Source organism: Pelodiscus sinensis, chromosome 9 (assembly GCF_049634645.1).
Source record: "Pelodiscus sinensis isolate JC-2024 chromosome 9, ASM4963464v1, whole genome shotgun sequence".
Lineage (NCBI taxonomy): Eukaryota > Metazoa > Chordata > Testudines > Trionychidae > Pelodiscus > Pelodiscus sinensis.
Genome location: NC_134719.1, coordinates 58,000,690 through 58,018,481, shown reverse-complemented (window position 1 = coordinate 58,018,481; position 17,792 = coordinate 58,000,690). Strand labels below are relative to the sequence as shown.

The following is a 17,792-nucleotide window of genomic DNA, read 5'->3' as shown; positions in this document are numbered from 1 at the left end:
AATGTCTTCGCCCCTTAGAAATCCAAACCCTGCAAAGTAGAAAGGCTGAGCCCTGAACTTTGCCACGATTCCCCCCGGCCCCCAAAAAATGAGCAAATACTCTCTCACTTCTTTCAACTTCTACCTCTGTCAAAAAGAGGAAATGGGGTTGCTGCTGCTCCCACCTCTCTGGGCATCCAGGGGGCACCGTCAGCACGGGGGGCAGGCAGGGTAGCACTGCACATCCCTAGTGCTGGCCCCAGTCCGAGGGGAGCAGATCCTCCGTGGGTATAAAGTGGGGCAGTGTCACCACAGCCGCTGGAGCTGTCTATTCATGGGTAGCGTGTGTCCTTTCACAGCCTGATTCCTTCTGGGAAAAGGAATTTACACGAGGAGCCAATTGGTTTGCCCATCAGCTCATACCGAGGGCAATAAGGAGATATTACTTCCCCAGCGGGAGTCCTAGGGCTGGCGTCTACATACCCTCCACATCAGCTGTGCGAGCAATAGATCCAGCATGTGTTTTAGGATTCCAAACCCCGGCAAGAGTCAAGGAACATGCTCGTTGTCAGGGCCATAACGATTATTTGCAGGGCCTAGGTGGGGCTGGGTGGTCCAAGCCTCAGCAGGGGCACCACCCAGTGCCCCGGCAGGTGGGAGTGCAGTTCAGTCCAGCTGTAGCCCAAAAGTGGCCAGGGCTTGGCCTTCCCTGGGGCTACTTGGGCACCCCAGCTCATTTCCAGTGTGTGATGGCCGGGCGATCTGGGCCTGCTCCCCCTTGAAAACCCGCTCAGGATGCCGGGTGCTGTGCGTTAGGGGACAGGGAGCCCCACAGATTGGGAAGCTCACCATGCCCTGCCTATTCCACTGGTCCTGATGGGCTTAGCTTGGCATGGGCTGGATTCATAGAGGGGGCTCCGTGGAGCACAGGTGGGGGGACAGCCTCGTGGGCATGTCGGCCGGGAGGGCGGGGGTCACTAGAGCCAGGCTCCTCAAACCTGGAACAGGACCAATAATAAAGCATGGGAACCCATTGCACATGCCTCACACCGACCCTACCAGCAAACCTGACCTCCCCTCCTGTTCACCAAGATACAATTTCCTGCAGCCTAGAAAGCCCAGGTGTAAATGTGGATGCCAAAGAGGGATGCATTAAATCCAGCATACTTGTAACCGATCGGCTTGATGAAAGGATTTGACCCTAACGATTTCACCACCAACAGCACAAGCCTGTGCCACATAAGCTGGAGCACCACAATAGCCAGCTGCCATCAAAAAAAAATCCAGCTGCCATAAAAAAAACCCTGCTGCCAATCAAAGCTCTCCTGCAGTGCAGTCAGGAGAGAAGATCCCCACCCTTCTGTTATGGGTTAAACTGGTACAAATACTTGCTACCAGACATGGTGGCGGGGAGGGATAGCCTGGCTATAACTACATTGCCTAATTCCCCCTTGATGCTTGTTTGCTCCTCCTTTCTAACAACTCCATGTCGCTTCTCAGCCTGCACATGCACTTTTGCCCTTCACAGCCACTTTTCAGACATTGATGCCGAGTGGCCTGTTTTACTCCAGCCCCAAACCAGGCTTGGATAAACTGGCACGTTATACTGGAACAGAGGCCAGCTTCAGATTCGGTCATCTGAAAAAAATAGACTCAGTATCTGTTGTTGGGAAGAGATCAGGTCAGTTCACGCCCAAGCCAGCATTCCTGTTGCACAACTGGACTCAGGAGACTGCACCAGAAAGATCAACCCAGGAAATTGGGATGGGGGGGGAGGTGTTTGTAATTTAAGGTGCATTGGGCCAGGGTTATAGTCAAGTCTGTTTTTTGAGGGCTGCAGTGGCAGCGCATCAGGAAAATGCTAGCTTGGATGGCTAAAGTGTGTCTGAAATAGACCAAGTAGTAAGTTACGAATGAGCTCGGTTTATTGATGCCAATAACCCCACCCGCACACTTCAGTCTATTTTAAATCTCATTGTTTTCTAGATTTCAGTTCCAAAGTGCTAGTGCAGAGGTGCGGAGCCTAAGGCCTGGGGGCCGGATGTGGCCCCTGGGTGGCCTGGATCTGGCCTCTGAGGCTTAGGGCCTCCCCCAGCATTGGGGAGTCCGTGCTGGCACTCCAGCTCCCCTCCACCACCACTTCCCTGCAGCCCCTGACTGATTTTTCTGTGGGTCAGTGGCCCCCACCCCAAAAAGGTTCCCCAGCCCTGTCCTAGTGTTTGATTAGAATGATCAGAAGATTCCAGGGTTAAAAATCGCTTCACGCATCACCTGGTGTTTGTAGTTGATTTCCCCGCCTCCCCCGGATGAGGGGAAAATTCCAGAAGAGATTCTCCCTCACCCCTTCTTCTAAGACTCTCACTGTTCTTCAATGCCTGTTTCGTGTTGGAACAGAGACATTTTCAGTGAGACTAGCCTTGTGCTGTGCTGTATTGCGCACCCTGTTCAGTATTCATTCCACCTCCCAGCCCCTCTTTATTCAGGAGTTGTTTACAAAGACTGGAGAGAAAGTCCCAGCCTGGCCAGCGTAAGGACAGTGCCCTCTAGTGAGACCTCAGAGGGAATTACATTTCCTTCGCCAGCTCCATTTCGCCTGTTTACCTGCTTGCCTTCTCCTCCTGTTACAGTTTATTTCAGTGGGTGTGCAAATCAGTCATTCCTCATTCCCCCTTGCGTGCCTCACTGACCCTCATTCTTGCCAGCGTTTAATTTTAGAGAGAAAGCCGGTCCAAGAACTGACAGAAGACAAGGACAACCAGCATGTCCCACTTTGCCGGGATATATGTCGTCATAGCTACCCACGCTATGTTTAGGTAAAGCTTGCGAAAGATAATATAGCACTTAGGTGGTGGATAACTGGCAAATATTTATTCTGTCTTCCTACCCATTTATAATCTTTGGAGGGAACGTTTGTCTGTCTCCTGCCTTTAACCCCTCGCCTTTCCCCCAGGTGTTACTTTGAGCATTTGAAAAGCATTTTAGGAACAGAGGCACAGCCATGGCAGAGATGAGATCGGATAGTAGGAATGTAAAAAAGGTATATAAATATTAACCATCTAACTGATGAAAATTCTATTGGTTACATGGTTAGCCACCCAGCTGCCAGCTCCTGGCTCCCCATCCAGGCAGAGTTGAACCATTAACAGTAACCAAATGAGCATCCACTTATTGACTAACCGGTTAAACTCTTGCATCCCTATTGGATAGCTGAAAGGGCTGGCAAAAGCTGGAGCCTTTAATTTCCAGGACAGAAGTTCCAGTACTGCCGATCCCACATGTTCCAAAAATTGCAAGTCAGGCCCCAAAGCAACATGAGATTGGCAAAAAAAAACAAAAAAAACCATGAGAGTTTGAAAATAACAAGTGACAGCTTGTTTGTGTGTGTCTTCAGGAGTTGGCGACTTCAGCATTCCCGTTTCCAGGCTCATCTTTGCAGCCCTGAAAGCTAGAAACGTACACATTTTTTCAATGAAACCGGAGTTTTGTTGGCAATAACATGACTCTGGAAGTTGGGGGCTTTATTCAAATCCAGCCCTGAGTAGGAGAGTACAAAGCTAGGCCTTGATCCTAACGCCGGTTCCATCTGTGCCTGTAGCAGGACCTAGGCAGGATTAAGCGTCTGCAAGTAGGATGGGGGCTTTTGTTACCATCTCAGGCTGGTTTGTTTCCCTATGAAATGGGGGCTTTTTCAACACACAAATGGCCGTATCTAGGACCTCTTCACTAGTGGTAAATTAAGGCTCATAGAGAGGGCAGCTTACACTGCTGCTGCCCATGCTGTAACTATTCACTGGCAAAACAGAGAACTTCACCTCCCCCGCCTCCGCCCCCAAACTCTATCTAGACTATAAACTCTGCATGGCTGGGGTGGGCTTATCCATTTTGTACAGCACCTAGCACCACGCAGACCCAATCCTGGCTGGAGCCTCTAGGCATTAATACAATACAAAGCAATAAGGACCACCTCTGGTATCTTTCACAAGCACTAACTGCAGATGCTGCACTGCGGGGAGGAAGGGGGAATAGTCCACCTAGCTCAGTATCATGTTTCAAGTCAGGGACCAATCCCAGATGCTTCAGAAGAAGGCAGGCCACACTCTTAATGCCGTCCTCAATGTAACTGCAGAGGCAATTCTTACCACACAAAACTCTTAGCCAGGAAGCGTCGAGGGCTGCTATAGATAACACACAAGCCCACAAACACCAGAAAATGAAGAGTGCAGCCACATAACGTAGCATACCCTCTACCTACCGGCACACACCCCTCCCCAGTTCCACAGCTGCCATGCATCTGAGACTATACTCCAATTGCACCCTAATCTCTGCCCCCTTTCACGCTGCTCCATACACCCCTTTTGCCATGTTATCCCACCACCATTGTGCCGTCTGGAATGAGAAGAGGGTCGTTTAGTGCAGTGTTGTGACAGAGGAGAGCTTTTCAAGGGGGCGATGGAAGGTGGGCATCCCTAGATGGGCACAGCTTAGGGGGCAGGAACAGGGAACCTGAAAATCAAGCCTAATATAATGGTAGCAAGTGGACTTTGGAAAATTAAACTAATTAGCCTTTAGACTGTTCAGCTAGGTAAGACAGAGATTCCCTGCCCGCCGGGATGCTGCAGCTGCGGGGGAGCTGCCTGATGCATTTGATTACCTCACCCAGAAAGGTGGAAGGTCACTCGTTGCTCTCGGTGACTTAAACAGGTGCAGCAGGCACTGACCTTGCAGATCTCGCAGCAGATTTTTATCCCTTTGATTTCCGTATCAGGCTGATGACATTCCCCGAAGCTGGTTTTTGATTCCGATGCACCCAATTTACTTTATAGTGAATAAATATTGACAGAGGTGCCGGCCTTGCTTTGAAAAAGCTGCCAGGTCAAGGACAGGCGATCGCTGGTTTTGAAGTGGTTTTCCAAAGCAGCAAAGGTCAGCAATTATCTCTTGACTGCCCCACGAGGCAGGTCTGGGGCACTTGTTTTGTTTTGTTTTTTTAAATCTGACACCAAAAGGCTTAATCAGCCGTTTTTCAAGTTTCACTGCTCTCCCCCGTCCCCCGCTAGGGTTGCCAGGTGTCCGGTTTTGAACCAGACAGTCCAGTATTTGAGCTTTCTGTTTGGGACACAAATTGGGAAAATATAAATGTCTGGTATTTTCTAAATAAGATATAATGTAGATTGTGATGTAATGTCAAGAGTGTCCAGTTTTTTGTAGAAACCATCTGGCAACCTTACCCCTCGCCCCTTCTGACTCTGGGGTGGGGCAGGGGTCAGAGCTAGGGGCCCTCAGGTTTTGGCTGTGGCCCCCAGCAACCCAATGGGGTTGTGATAGTTTGAGAACCACTAGCTTAGCTGCTCTGAATGTCAATGGTGCATTTAGGATAATGGGGAACTGGTGATCTCTGAAAGCAAAGAGGGGGTGGGGTAGGGTTGCCAGGTGTCCGGTATTGTACCGGACAGTCTGGTATTTGCATGCTCTGTCCGGTAAAAAAATCAGAAAATACCGGACATGTGCAGTGTCCGGTATTTTCTGAATTTCCGGCTTCGCACCGGATGGAAGCTTGGCGGGGGTGGAGGGAGTGGCTGGGAGTCCCAGCTGGGAGGCGGGGCCACAATTGCCGCTGGTAGCCCTCTGTTGGTTGAGTGTGAAGAGGAGGGGAAGCCTCCTCCTCACTCGTGCGTTGTGGGGAGACTGCGGGCAGCAAGTGGCCAGGTCTGTCCCACTCCCCGTCGGCCAATGAGCTCACCCTCCCCTTCCCGGCCAGCCGGTTCTCCCTCACTTCCCCGGCCAGCCCCCTGCACTGCCCCCCTCCAGCTCTGCTTCCCGCCAGCCCGTTCCTCTTCCTGATCTCCCCCGGTCAGCGCCACTACACCTCTCCCCGCCCACGCCAGCTCTGCTTCCCGCCCACCCTTCCTCCCGGCCACCCTCGCGGCCCCCCAGCTGTGCTTCCCGAAACCCCTTTACTCCTGGCCAGCCCCGCCCCCTCCTGGCTGGTCTCCCCCTCCCCCGATATCCCACAGCCAGCCCCGTTCCGCCCGACCCTCCCTCCCCATGACCAGCCCTGATTCCCATTGGCCCTCCCCCCTCTCCCCCGGCCAGTCCTGTTGCCCCCTCCCTCCGTTAGCTGTTTCCAGGCTCCCCCGGCCACAGCACTGCTCCCTTCCTGGCCAGTCCTCCCCGCCCCCCATAAAGCGTGTCAGTTTTTTTTTTTTATCAACAAGTTTGGTTCCCTCCCCCCCCCCCTTTTTCCCCTTTAACAAAATTTTTTCCTGGTGTTTTTTTTGGGGGGTGGGGTGGGGGGGCGGGGTGTTTGGTATTTTTGTTTCAGACATCTGGCAACCCTGGGGGGGGGCAGATGGGCCAAGAACAACGTCCTTTTCTGCACATCCTCTCTCTCTGAATGCCTCAGCTTCCAACGGGTGGCAATCCCAGCTATCCTACCTCCCCCTGTTCAGTTGGCCAACCAACCCTAAGCACAAAGTCTTCCCAGTTGGCACCTCATCCCAGGCTTCAGAGTTTGAAACTCCCCCCTGCGTAAGAAAGAAAATTATAAGAAACTTTCCTTACCCCTGTGGCACTCCTGCTCCTGGGAGAGCCAGGTTTTAAGGCTCATGCGGGCCTGCCTGCAGGCCTTTTAAAGAGGCAGAATGCCAGCAGCCTCCCCCCCCCCCCCCCCCAACCCTACTCTGTTCTAAAATCTGATTTGTCTATTTTATGTGTGTTCACTTTTTTTTATTGTATCCCTTTGGTATATATGATCATGCCAATTTTCTTCCACTATTTGATCTGAGGAAGTGGGTCTGGCCCACAATAGCTTATCACCTAATAAACCATCTTGTTAGTCTTTAAAGTGCTGCATAGTCCTGTCTTTTGTTTCAGCAAGACCAGACTAACACGGCTACATTTCTATCACTATTCAGCAGTGGGCTAGTCACTAACAACAGGGAGCACATGGCTTCTTGGGAAGCTGGGGGATGAGGACTGGTAGGGAGATAAAGAGCTTGAGGGTGTGTTTGCCAGTGCAAAACAAATGTGAGTGTAGCAGAAAGGCTGAGAAGTTGAACGGACAACAGTTTGTAAATGCTGGTGTTAAAGGTTTGTCTTGCAGCACTAACTTGGCCACACTGGGCCAGGGTTGACAGCTTTCTAGATGCACAAAACCAAACACTCAGGCCTCGTATCCTGCCCCTTCCCTTCTCTAAGGCCTTGTTCTTGCTCACTCAATCCCCTCTCCCTTCATCGCTCACTCCCTGCCCCCCCACCTCACACACACTTACACTGGGCTGGGGCACAGGAGAGATGAGGACAATGGATGAGGGTGCAGGCCACAGGAGAGGGCTGGGGTAGGGGTTGAGGTGCAGGCTCTGTGAGGGAATTAGGATGTGGGAGGGGTTCTAACCTGGGTCAGGGGGTTGGGACACAAGAGGGGTTTCAGGGTGCAGCTGTCATTGGCCACAGATGAGCCCGATGGACGGATGGTAAGTGTGCAATTGTATTTCCCATTCCAGCGATGTACTGGTGGCCCCCAAGCTTAATGGGACCCAGCCAGCAGTAACTTCAGCAGGCACCAGTGCTGTGCATATTAGCCGTATATTGGCCTGGGAGGCTTCAGGACGCAGGTAGCAGCTGTGCTCACTGTCTTTCGCTGAGCTGGCAGCTAAATTACCGCTTCCTGTGGAAAATGGTGCCAGTATTCCGTGCCGACGCCTCACGCTCAGAATTTCAGGCAACCGAGCCATTCCCTCTTCATTTCCCTTCCCCCGTGGGCCACACTCACCCCGGCAGGTGCTGCGTACACAAGCCCCCCGATGCAGAAATGTCCAGGCACACACCTTGTTGAAAACCTTAGGGAGCAAGAGAAGGGAGTTCCTAATCTTAACGTTCCCTCTCCGGCATGACTGTTGTGACAACGGTACCTCTGGGTGTTTTAGTGGCAGCTGCCACTGTGACCTTGAGGGGTTTCCCTTTCCACCCCAGTGGAATGCCTGAGCCAGGGAAAGAGGAGAAAGAAGATGACTCAGATGCCATGTTCAATGAGGTCCTGCAAGCCAGCTCTGCGTCAGACCTCGAGCAAAGGGCCTGAAGGGGGCACGCTGAAGACAGCCTGGAGAAGGAAGGAGCTGACGGGAGAAAGGCCCAGGCTTCCCAGCAGGAAAAGGAGAGGGCACCTGGGCGTAGTGGGACTTCTCTGGCAGCAAACACGGATGCTGCAGACTTTTGTGGAGCCATAAGCTCAAAGTCCCAGGCTTCCCTCCCCTTGTAGTGCAAAGAGAATTCCATAAGACACCTCTTTACATCCCATCCCCCCAAATTCCACGTGGCATCAGCCGCCACATCCCTATCCCTACAACTCCATCCCTGGGACATTAAGGACAACCACAGGCTCACATACATTGACCTGTGCAAGCTAGGGCTGCTGGCTATACAGGGGAAATATACATGAAATTTCTTGCCAGTTGAGCTCTGTTCCACTAATGGAGTTGGTTTTTAACTGCACAGATTTCTCTTTGCAGGGTTTTCTTACTTAATACAATTTGCGTTTGGAAAACAAGTCATCTCAATTTGTTCCCAGCATATGCTGCAGTTTGCCTGGCAGTTCTGAAAGCACCCACTCATCACTGTACAATACGACACAGCATAGGATCAATCAAAAACACAATGGAATCGTGATAAAAGGACAGCGCGCACCACAAAATGAATGAGTGTATTGGCCACGCTGCAGTCACAGATGAACGTCGAGCACCGCAAGACTGCTGCTGGGCCCTAGAACAGCAGGGCGAGGCAGGGAGCACAATGCATTATCGGGGCTCAGCATTAACGGGCTCTTTCCACACCTCTCGGAGCTGGGTAGCTCCACCCTGAGCTCTTCTAATAGCTCTGAGGTCAGGCTGGTCAAACTCAGCAGGTAGCTCTTTCACCTCCCTCCCAGCAGCGACTTCCCCACTTTGCCTTATAGATGATATGTAGGGCACAGCCGGCAGCTATAAGCACCGGGATGTTGGTTTTTTTTACTGAGCTCCAGTCTTGTGAGTAACACCACCAATGTCCCTCCAGTCTATCAAGAAGCACCTTCAGCTGCCATTCTACACCTGCTGTGCCAATAGTTTAGTCTTTCATGCAGCCGTACAGTGGCCACCCTCCACCAAGGAGCCAGGGACTGGCTAAGTCACCCAGGATCACTGCTGCCATTTCAACAGGGCGAAGGGTAATCCGCCAGTCAGGAAAGAACACCCTAGCTTGTGGCTTTCTGAGCAGTCCTGTGTTCTGAAAGATGCTCACGTCATGAACCTTCCCTGACCAGCATTCACCAATGCTTGCATAACCACAGGAAAATAGCCCTTTCTGGCAAGGTTGTCTGGGGCTAAAATAAGGCTACGGGCGGCAGGTATAATTGGCCAGGGAAGGCTAATTCTTGCCTGGCGCATTGACCTGCCGCTGGACACCTGGGCCATGGTGGCCCCACCCTCCCTGAACCACCTGCCTGCATTCCCCCTTCCTCTGCCCCAGGTACCCGCAGCTCACCACGTTGCTCCTCCTCAGTGAGAGAGGTGGCTCAGCTGAGCAGTGGAGTCGGCAGCTCAGCTCAGGGTGGATATAAAAGGCAGGGAGCCAGGGGCTCTGTCCCACGCTGGGGCTGGCTGGGTGCTCTGGGGGAGGAGGTGCGATTTGGGAGGGCAGTTGGCGTGACCCAGTGTGGCTTGAGCTGGCCTGCTGCTTGGGGGGGCGGTATTTGGGTGGCTAGGGTGGGCAAGCCAGGGCTCCTCCAGTTATGGGGAGTGGAACATCAGGAGGGGGGGGGCCTCAGGCAGAAGGGGCAGGGCCCGCAGGCTAGCCTCCCTCAAGTGGGGGTTCATGCCACCCATGCACATGCCTGCTACCTACTGCCGCAGTTTGAGAATCCCAATGCAACTGAGCCATCCCGTGTCCGGCATAGTGCCGAGAGCCACAGGCCTGTGTTGCGAGAGCCCATTAGAGTGGCTTTGCCCACCTGCACGGTGATAGCTCCTGCAGCAGATTCTCCAGCTCCCACTGACCGGTACTGCAGGTTTCTGCTGTGCCATTGGCACTCGCTTTGCCTGTGTCAGTGCAGCGCTCCTCTGGGTGTCCCCACACTGGAGGGGTGGGGGAGCTCAGAGCCCGGATCCAAGACTGTGCCTTTGCACATCTGAAAGTTCTGCAGCCACTGCCTATCATCTACTGCCTGCAGTGCAAGGCCATCCCACGGTCAGTGATCAATTCTCGGGCCTAGAAGCACTGTTCCACCATCGGCAGCCGCCCCAACAGCGCTACCCACAACCTGGAGCTGGTTCTCATTAAGTCCCCCAGCAGTCTGTCCCCCAGAGAACAGTCACTTTCCCTGCGGATTCCGTTTTCCTTGCCGCTCTGCAAACATCAGAGGATTGTGCATCCTGGGCTTGCAGCGTGGACAGCGAGGAGGACCAGAGAGGGTTGTAGGGACTTTTAAAAAAGGCACAAAAATGATGGACTATATGTGACACTGTGGGATGGAGACAGATGCACCCCTTGCTCCTAGTCATCTTGCGTTGACTCATTTTAGCCCCATCGTGCATTGCCAAACTATCCCAAAGACAGTGTGCTGGAAAGTGGCGGGTTGCACACTGGGAAACGTACACATGGCGCACTGCACTGCACATCAACACAAGCCTTCCTGGTGAGTATGCACAACACCAGTGCAAGAAGTCAAGTGTGCACAGGCACAAACTGCTGTGACTTAATGACAACCGAACTTGCATTGATCAACATTTAGAAGATACAAAGAGATAAAAATCACTCGCCAGAGGCCACAGAACAAGTCAGTATCATTGGGCTCAGGCATAAGACTCCGGTGTTCCTGACTCCCAGCCCCTTGCTCAATCCACAAGGTGCTGTCTCCAGAGGCACTGACCTTCTGTGTGTGTAAACCTGGAGGCTACGTCTAGACTGGCATGATTTTCCGCAAATGCTTTTAACGGAAAAGTTTTCCGTTAAAAGCATTTGCAGAAAAGAGCGTCTAGATTGGCACGGATGCTTTTCCGCAAAAGCACTTTTTGCGGAAAAGCGTTCATGCCAATCTAGATGAGCTTTTCCGCAAAAAAGGCCCGGTCGCCATTTTCGCGATCGGGACTTTTTTGCGCAAAACAAATCTGAGCTGTCTACACTGGCTGTCTACACAAAGCTTTGCGCAAAAGGGACTTTTGCCCGAACGGGAGCAGCATAGTATTTCTGCAAGAAGAACTGATTTCTTACACGAGATCGTCAGTGCTCTTGCGGAAATTCAAGCAGCCAGTGTAGATAGCTGGCAAGTTTTTCCGTAAAAGCAGCTGCTTTTGCGGAAAAACTTGCCAGTCTAGACACAGCCAGAGGCTTTTGCTACATCTAACTCCGAGAGGGAAGAATAGGAAGCCAGACTCAAATGGAGTAACCTTACATTAATGATTCCCATCTTTCTGCTGGTGGATCCAATGTAATGGGATACCAAGAATCAAAACACAATTCCAAAAAGTGCTGAGTTTAGTATTTCTAATCTAACAGTGCCACCTGCTGTCATGAAACACAAATTGCTCTTAGCCATTTCACAGGAACATTCAAAAGCTTCAAAGGGGTACCCACGGAAGCTCATGATACCATCTCCATGTTTTGTTAGTCTTTAAGGGTGTGTCTAGACTACATGCCTCCTTCGACGGAGGCATGTAGATTAGCCAGATCGGAAGAGGGAAATGAAGCCGCGATTAAAATAATCGCGGCTTCATTTAAATTTAAATGGCTGCCCCGATCTGCCGATCAGCTGTTTGTCGGCAGATCGGGGGAGTCTGGACGCGATGCCCCGACAAAGAAGCCTTTCTTCATCGACACAGGTAAGCCTCGTGAAACCAGGTTTACCTGTGTCGATGAAGAAAGGCTTCTTTGTCGGGGCATCGCGTCCAGACTCCCCCGATCTGCCGACAAACAGCTGATCGGCAGATCGGGGCAGCCATTTAAATTTAAATGAAGCCGCGATTATTTTAATCGCGGCTTCATTTCCCTCTTCCGATCTGGCTAATCTACATGCCTCCGTCGAAGGAGGCATGTAGTCTAGACACACCCTAAGGTGCTACTAGACTATTTGTTGTTTTTCAAGTTTTTCACACGAACATTCTCAGGGTATCCTGGCCTGCATTTTAACATGATGTATAGATTGTCAGCCGGTAAGCATTCTGTTTCACAGCATAGTCCAATTCATTTACCCAAATCCTTGCTGTGCTTCAAAGCTCAGACAAGACACTCTGTAAGTTATAAATAAATTGTATAGGTTTGGTATGCAGGGGAGAGAGAGCCTGCTGCTTTTATGTATGTACTGTATTCACGAGAGGAGAACCTCAGAAAGTTTGGAGGTCCAGGTTGATAAGAAACTACGTTTGGTGGCTTATCTGAGCTTTTGCCAAACTACCAGAAAGGGCCCATAAAACTGGGGCATTTCTGGTAGTTCTTGTTTCCAGCCAAGGGCAGAAATAGCAATAGACCAGATTCATCCTCACTCTAATGCCATAATAGGGTTATGCTCAAGATGAGTGTAGCCCGATGTATTTCTGCACAGGAGTCAGCATTTCTGCAGTGGAATTCACCGTTCTGCAGCTGCCTGGCATTTCCTTTTTCATCTCCCTGTCCTTCTGGGACTTGCCTTCAGCTGCCTCTCCAGATTGACAGTGCATACTCCTTGCATTGTTCTGTTGGCAGCAAGGCATCTTGGAGCACGAGCAGAGGGCCTATGTTGGGTCTACTGACTCTTTCTTACAGGGACTGATGCTTCAGACGGAACATCCCCAGCTTGACTCTGGGGTTAACAAGGCATATTCATAGGGCTTGCAGTTGAAGAAATGACTAGCAGATTTGATCTGGAATCCACGAGGGGATAATGCACATGGATCTCCACGGCGTAGCATGGCACCTCCACCAGTCGGTGCCAGGTGGGTGCAGAACCTTGCAGAGCAGCAATCCCAACGCATCACAAAGGGGCGACTCCCTCTAGAATGGTCTGGATTGGCAGTGACAGCAAAGAGCTCCAGGACAGAGGAAACATGAGCAAAAAGGCTGGTGAGTTAGGCTTGGTTCTGTTCCTGCCTCTGGCACAGATTTGCTGTGTGATCTCGGCTTTTCAGGAGTATCCATTCATTTGGAATGCACAGTTTCTAGGTGCCCTTCTTGCCTTTGTCCCTCACTTCCCAGTCTGTGAAAGAGGGATAATAATACCTCTCTGGGCATGGCTACACTGGGAAACTATTTTGAAATAACTCCAATTAATTTAATAACTCCCAAAGCAACAAAATTGAAATAGCGTGTCCTCACTATGGGGACGAGTCAAAATCAGGCTCTGTTAATGTGGACGCACTACTCGACTTAGAGCTCCAGAATTACTTCAAATTACCCAGGGGAGTCGTTATTTCGAAATAGCAGAACCAGAGTGGACACACTACCGCTATTTTGAAAAAACAATTTCAAAATTAGCGTTATTCCCCGAGGAAAGCAGGAGTGCTGATTTCGAAACAAGCGGTCCGTTATTTCGAAAGAATCGACTTGGTTGTGTGGACGCTCCGCTTATTAATTCGACCTAAGGGGGGTTATTTCGAAATAAAGCCCTAGTGTAGACTAGGGCTCAGAGGCCTGGTCTATATTAGACTGGGCAGGTCGGTGTAAGGTACACAATTCCTGCTATGCAATATGCTCACTTCATGTGCCCTTGCTCTATGTGTGTGTCATTTAGCAATACCAATAGAAAAACCAGAGGCACCTGGCAACCTTGTGTGTGGGCAACAGTAAACAAAATGTCTCACAGGCCACACATAGAACCCCAATGGGCCTCATGAGGCCTCCAGGCTGCCCACCTTGGATATAAACTCAGGTAAATCCTCATTTCTTTGTCTAGCATGGACACGCTTATCACCTTTCCCTTGGCTGTCTTCTTACACATCTTCTAGTAAGATTATGCAGAGGGAACTCAGAACTTCACAAATTAGGGTACAACATGCATTTACAATGATATTAATGACCAGTGTAAGAATGTAAGAACACGAGACTGCCCATACTGGGTCAGACCAATGGTCCATCCAGCCTAATAGCCTATCCTCCAACAGTAGGTGGCGCCAGATGTTTCAGAGGGAATGAACAGAACAGGGCAGTTTATTGAGTGATCCATCCCCAGTTGGCCAGTTACAGCTACGGGAGTCAGAGGGTTGGTTGACACCCAAAACATGGGGCTTCATCCCTGACCATTTTGACTAATAACCATTGATGGATCTATCCTCCATGGTTGTATCTAATTAATTCTTGAACCCAGATATGCTTTTGGCTTTCACATCATCCCCAGGCACCAAGTTTCATGGGCTGACTATGCATTGTGCAAAGAAGTATTTCTTCATATGTTTTAAGCACTGTGTCTATTAATTTCATTGCATGACCCCTGGTTCTGGAAAATAACACTTCCTTATTTATTCCACATTATTCTATGGATGGTTATAGACCTACTATACATTTTCAAATGACACTTTATGAGGCATAGTTTGTACAGACATTTTTTTTTAGTTTATGGAGATTGCCTATCACCTAGAGCTGGAAGGGCCCTTGAAAGGTCATTGAGTCAAGTCCCCTGCCTTCACAGTGGGACCAAGTACCATCCCTGACAAATTTTTGCCCCAAATGGCCTCCACAAGGATTGAACTCATAACCTTGGTTTAGCAGGCTAATGCTGAAACCACTGAGTTATCCGTCCCCCCTACATACTTTACAGTAGTGTGTGAACACATGGGGTGTTTAGAGTCACAGCTGTGTCCACATTGGCGTGGCAGTAACCCAGGTCAGGCACTATCCTATTTTGGGACGTATCCCAGAGTTCGTAACACCTGACTAATTTGACCTGTGGTAGGTATTGCTTCACAGCATACCGTGAGGGAATCTGCCCCCCTTTCCCAAGCCTCTGTGTGAAAGTATTCACAGTTTTCAGTGTCATGGTTATCCAGTCTATTAAACAATCTCCTCCTTTTGTGTTTCTTAAAAACTGGAGTTAGAAGGAATTTGTTAAGAATTGCTTTAAACAATTGCCTTTCCTTGTATGATGATCACCAGGGATTGAACTGGGGACTTCCAGAACTAGAGGTATAAGTTGCAGCTTGAGTGTAAGCTCTCAAATTGTGGTAGTAACACATGTATATACTTCCTGTAGATTAGCACAGAAGGAGGGGTCATATACAATGCTCCCCAGGGGGCTATCATAGCTTTCTTACATTCTTTTTTTTGGCTCAGTTTCTCTGCCTCTCTAACAAAAGCAAGGTAACCATTTCTCTTCTCCTACCCTAGCAACCATAGCCTCCACAGAGCTGTTGATTCTGCTGGAAGATGAAGTCTTTGTAGATTTTTTCAACACATTCCTCAATCTCCCCGTAAGTTTCCATCTTGCAATTTAGCTCATTTGCTTTCTGGATCTCAGCATATTCTCCCCTCCCTCCTGTGAGTTTGCAGATCGTAGGGAACCCTGTGATTTGAGACCGGCACAGCTCTGGGAGCTACCCTTACACCTGCTCCATGGGCATGCATCTTTAGATGTAGTTTTTCCAGCTGTTTCAAGCTAAATATGGGGTAAGAAGGATTGTTTAGATAGGAAGAATGTAATTACCCAAGCAGGACTTTGGGCAGCACACATCTTAATTTTGCATGTAGCGTCTGTGTCAGGCTTTCTGGAGTGGCTCACAACCGTGAGTGGAAAACATTTTAATCTGCCTGGTCACTCAGTCATGGATGTAGAAGTAGCCATTCTTCTACAAAGGAATTTTATCACCCAGTTACAGAGGGAGACTGCTGAACTGGAGTTCATTTACAAGTTCGACGCTATCAACTTGGGCTTGAATAAAGATATTAACTGGTTAACCCACTACAAAAGCAATTTCCCCTGCCTTTGATATTCACATTTACACATCAAAAGCTATGAATGGGACACATCCAGCCTGACTCAATTAGCTTAATTAACACTGGTCCTACAATTGACAGGTAATTGCTTTTGCTAAAATTTATTCTCTGGTTTCTGTTATCTCCACTCCAGCTCAACTGATGAAGTGGGTTATACGCACAAAAGCTCATGATATAATAGGTTTGTTAGTCACTAAGATGCCACAGGACTGTGCATAGTCACAGACAGTACCCTTAGATCCTCCACTCAGGCAAGCTGGACTTAGTGATAAATGGTCACTTGCTCCAAAAAAAATCACAAAATATTCAGGTTGCTCCAAGTCCTAAGAGACCAGCTACTTATCCCAGATCAATGTGGGTTTTAGATCTCACACCAAAGACAACACCTGTAGCCAATCCTGTAATGCAGTCATTTAAAGATTGCTTAAGTAGGAAAAAGAAAATAAGAAGGTTAAAGCAAGCAAATATATACAAACAAATAAATTGCAATCTGAATCCCAAAGATGAGGTAATTTGACAATTCAAGATGTCTTCCAGGCTCAGCTGGCTTAGGCTGAGGGGGCACAGGGCTATGGGATAGCACTGTAGACATATGGACTCAGGCCGATTGCTGAATTGCCAGTGGTGTTGTCTTATGAGATGCAAAACAGAGTGTGACTGCTTGTGGGAATTAGGGATTCCTTTCCGAACTTCCCAGCCACTCCGGAGCTCGTTTGGGCCTAGCAGGATAGAGCCAGGCTGGCCAATGGAGGAGGGGAGAGGTGGAAGGGGACAGTTGCCCCAGGGCCCACTGATTCAAAGCGACCTCGGGCTCCCGGTCCCTGCCACTGCTACTGCAGCAGCAGCAGCGATGGCCAGAGACCTGAGCCCTTTAAATCACCACTGGAGCATGGTGCCGTGTACACTCTGAGTAGATCTAAGGGCTGGAGGCGGCATCATGTTCCGGGTGGTACTGAGGGCCCTCAGGCCCGCCCTTTCTGGCCCCACCTCTCCTGGGAGCATAGAGCCGGCCTCCCACACATAGGGTTGCCAGGTGTCCAGTTCTGAACCGGACAGTCCAGTATTTGAGCTTTCTGGTCGGGAAACAAATTGAGAAAATATAAATGAGAAGATAGAAATGTCCGGTATTTTCTAAATAAGATGTAATGTAGTTTGTGATGTAATGTCAAGTGTTTCCTGTATTTTTGTTGAAACCATCTGGCAACCCTACCCACATCCCTTGCCCAGGGGCCCATGGTGGCAGTTGGCTCCCCTAGACAGCATTCTCGGAAGAGAAGAAATGAACTTGTGGGTTTAAGCCTCAGGAAGGCTGAGTTCAAGTCCCAGCTTTCCTTCACTCCATGTAAGTACAACACTTGGTATGCTAGGGGAACCTAGGCCCCGCTGCAATACAAACACGTAACAGCCCACAGGCTGAGCCCCAGAACCACGGGGAAGGAAGCATCTCTTCTCCTTTAAACAGCTGGCTCATTATTAACAATTTTGTATGAAGAGAGCATGTGCTTCCCAAGAAAGGCGGGAAGGACTCTGCAGGACTTGGAAGAATAAGTGGGGATGATGGTCTATGGGAAAGGCAGCTTTCTTGGTATGAGTTCTGGCAGAGGTGGGCAATAAGCCGGAGGCAGTTCGCCAGGGTTAGCCCCTGATAGGTTGCCACTTTATTTAACTGTGTGTCTGCAGGTATGGGGGCTTGCAGCTCCCATTGGCCGTGGATCACCATTCCCAGCCAATAGGAGCTGCAGGAAGTGGCACAAACCAGGATACCGCTTCTTGCAGCTCCCATTGACCAGGAACAGCGATCTGTGGCAAATGGGAGCTGCAAGCTCCTGTACCTGGAGAGGCACAAGTAAATACAGCAGTGGCAGCCTAGCAGAGGATAACACTGG

The 17,792-nt window shown here is 50.0% G+C and overlaps 1 protein-coding gene across 2 annotated transcripts in view; it reads left to right on the top strand.

Annotated features, from left to right (window-relative positions):
* Window positions 1-12,997: 12,997 nt before the first annotated feature.
* The window catches only part of RGSL1 (regulator of G protein signaling like 1), a 36,488-nt gene continuing 31,693 nt past the window's right edge, over window positions 12,998-17,792 (top strand). For both annotated transcript variants that reach the window (XM_075936793.1, XM_075936794.1), the window contains exons 1-2: window positions 12,998-13,044; window positions 15,301-15,383. In XM_075936793.1, the coding sequence (XP_075792908.1) occupies window positions 13,029-13,044; window positions 15,301-15,383 (99 nt within the window). In that variant the 5' untranslated portion in view covers window positions 12,998-13,028. The remainder of the gene's footprint in view (window positions 13,045-15,300; window positions 15,384-17,792) is intronic.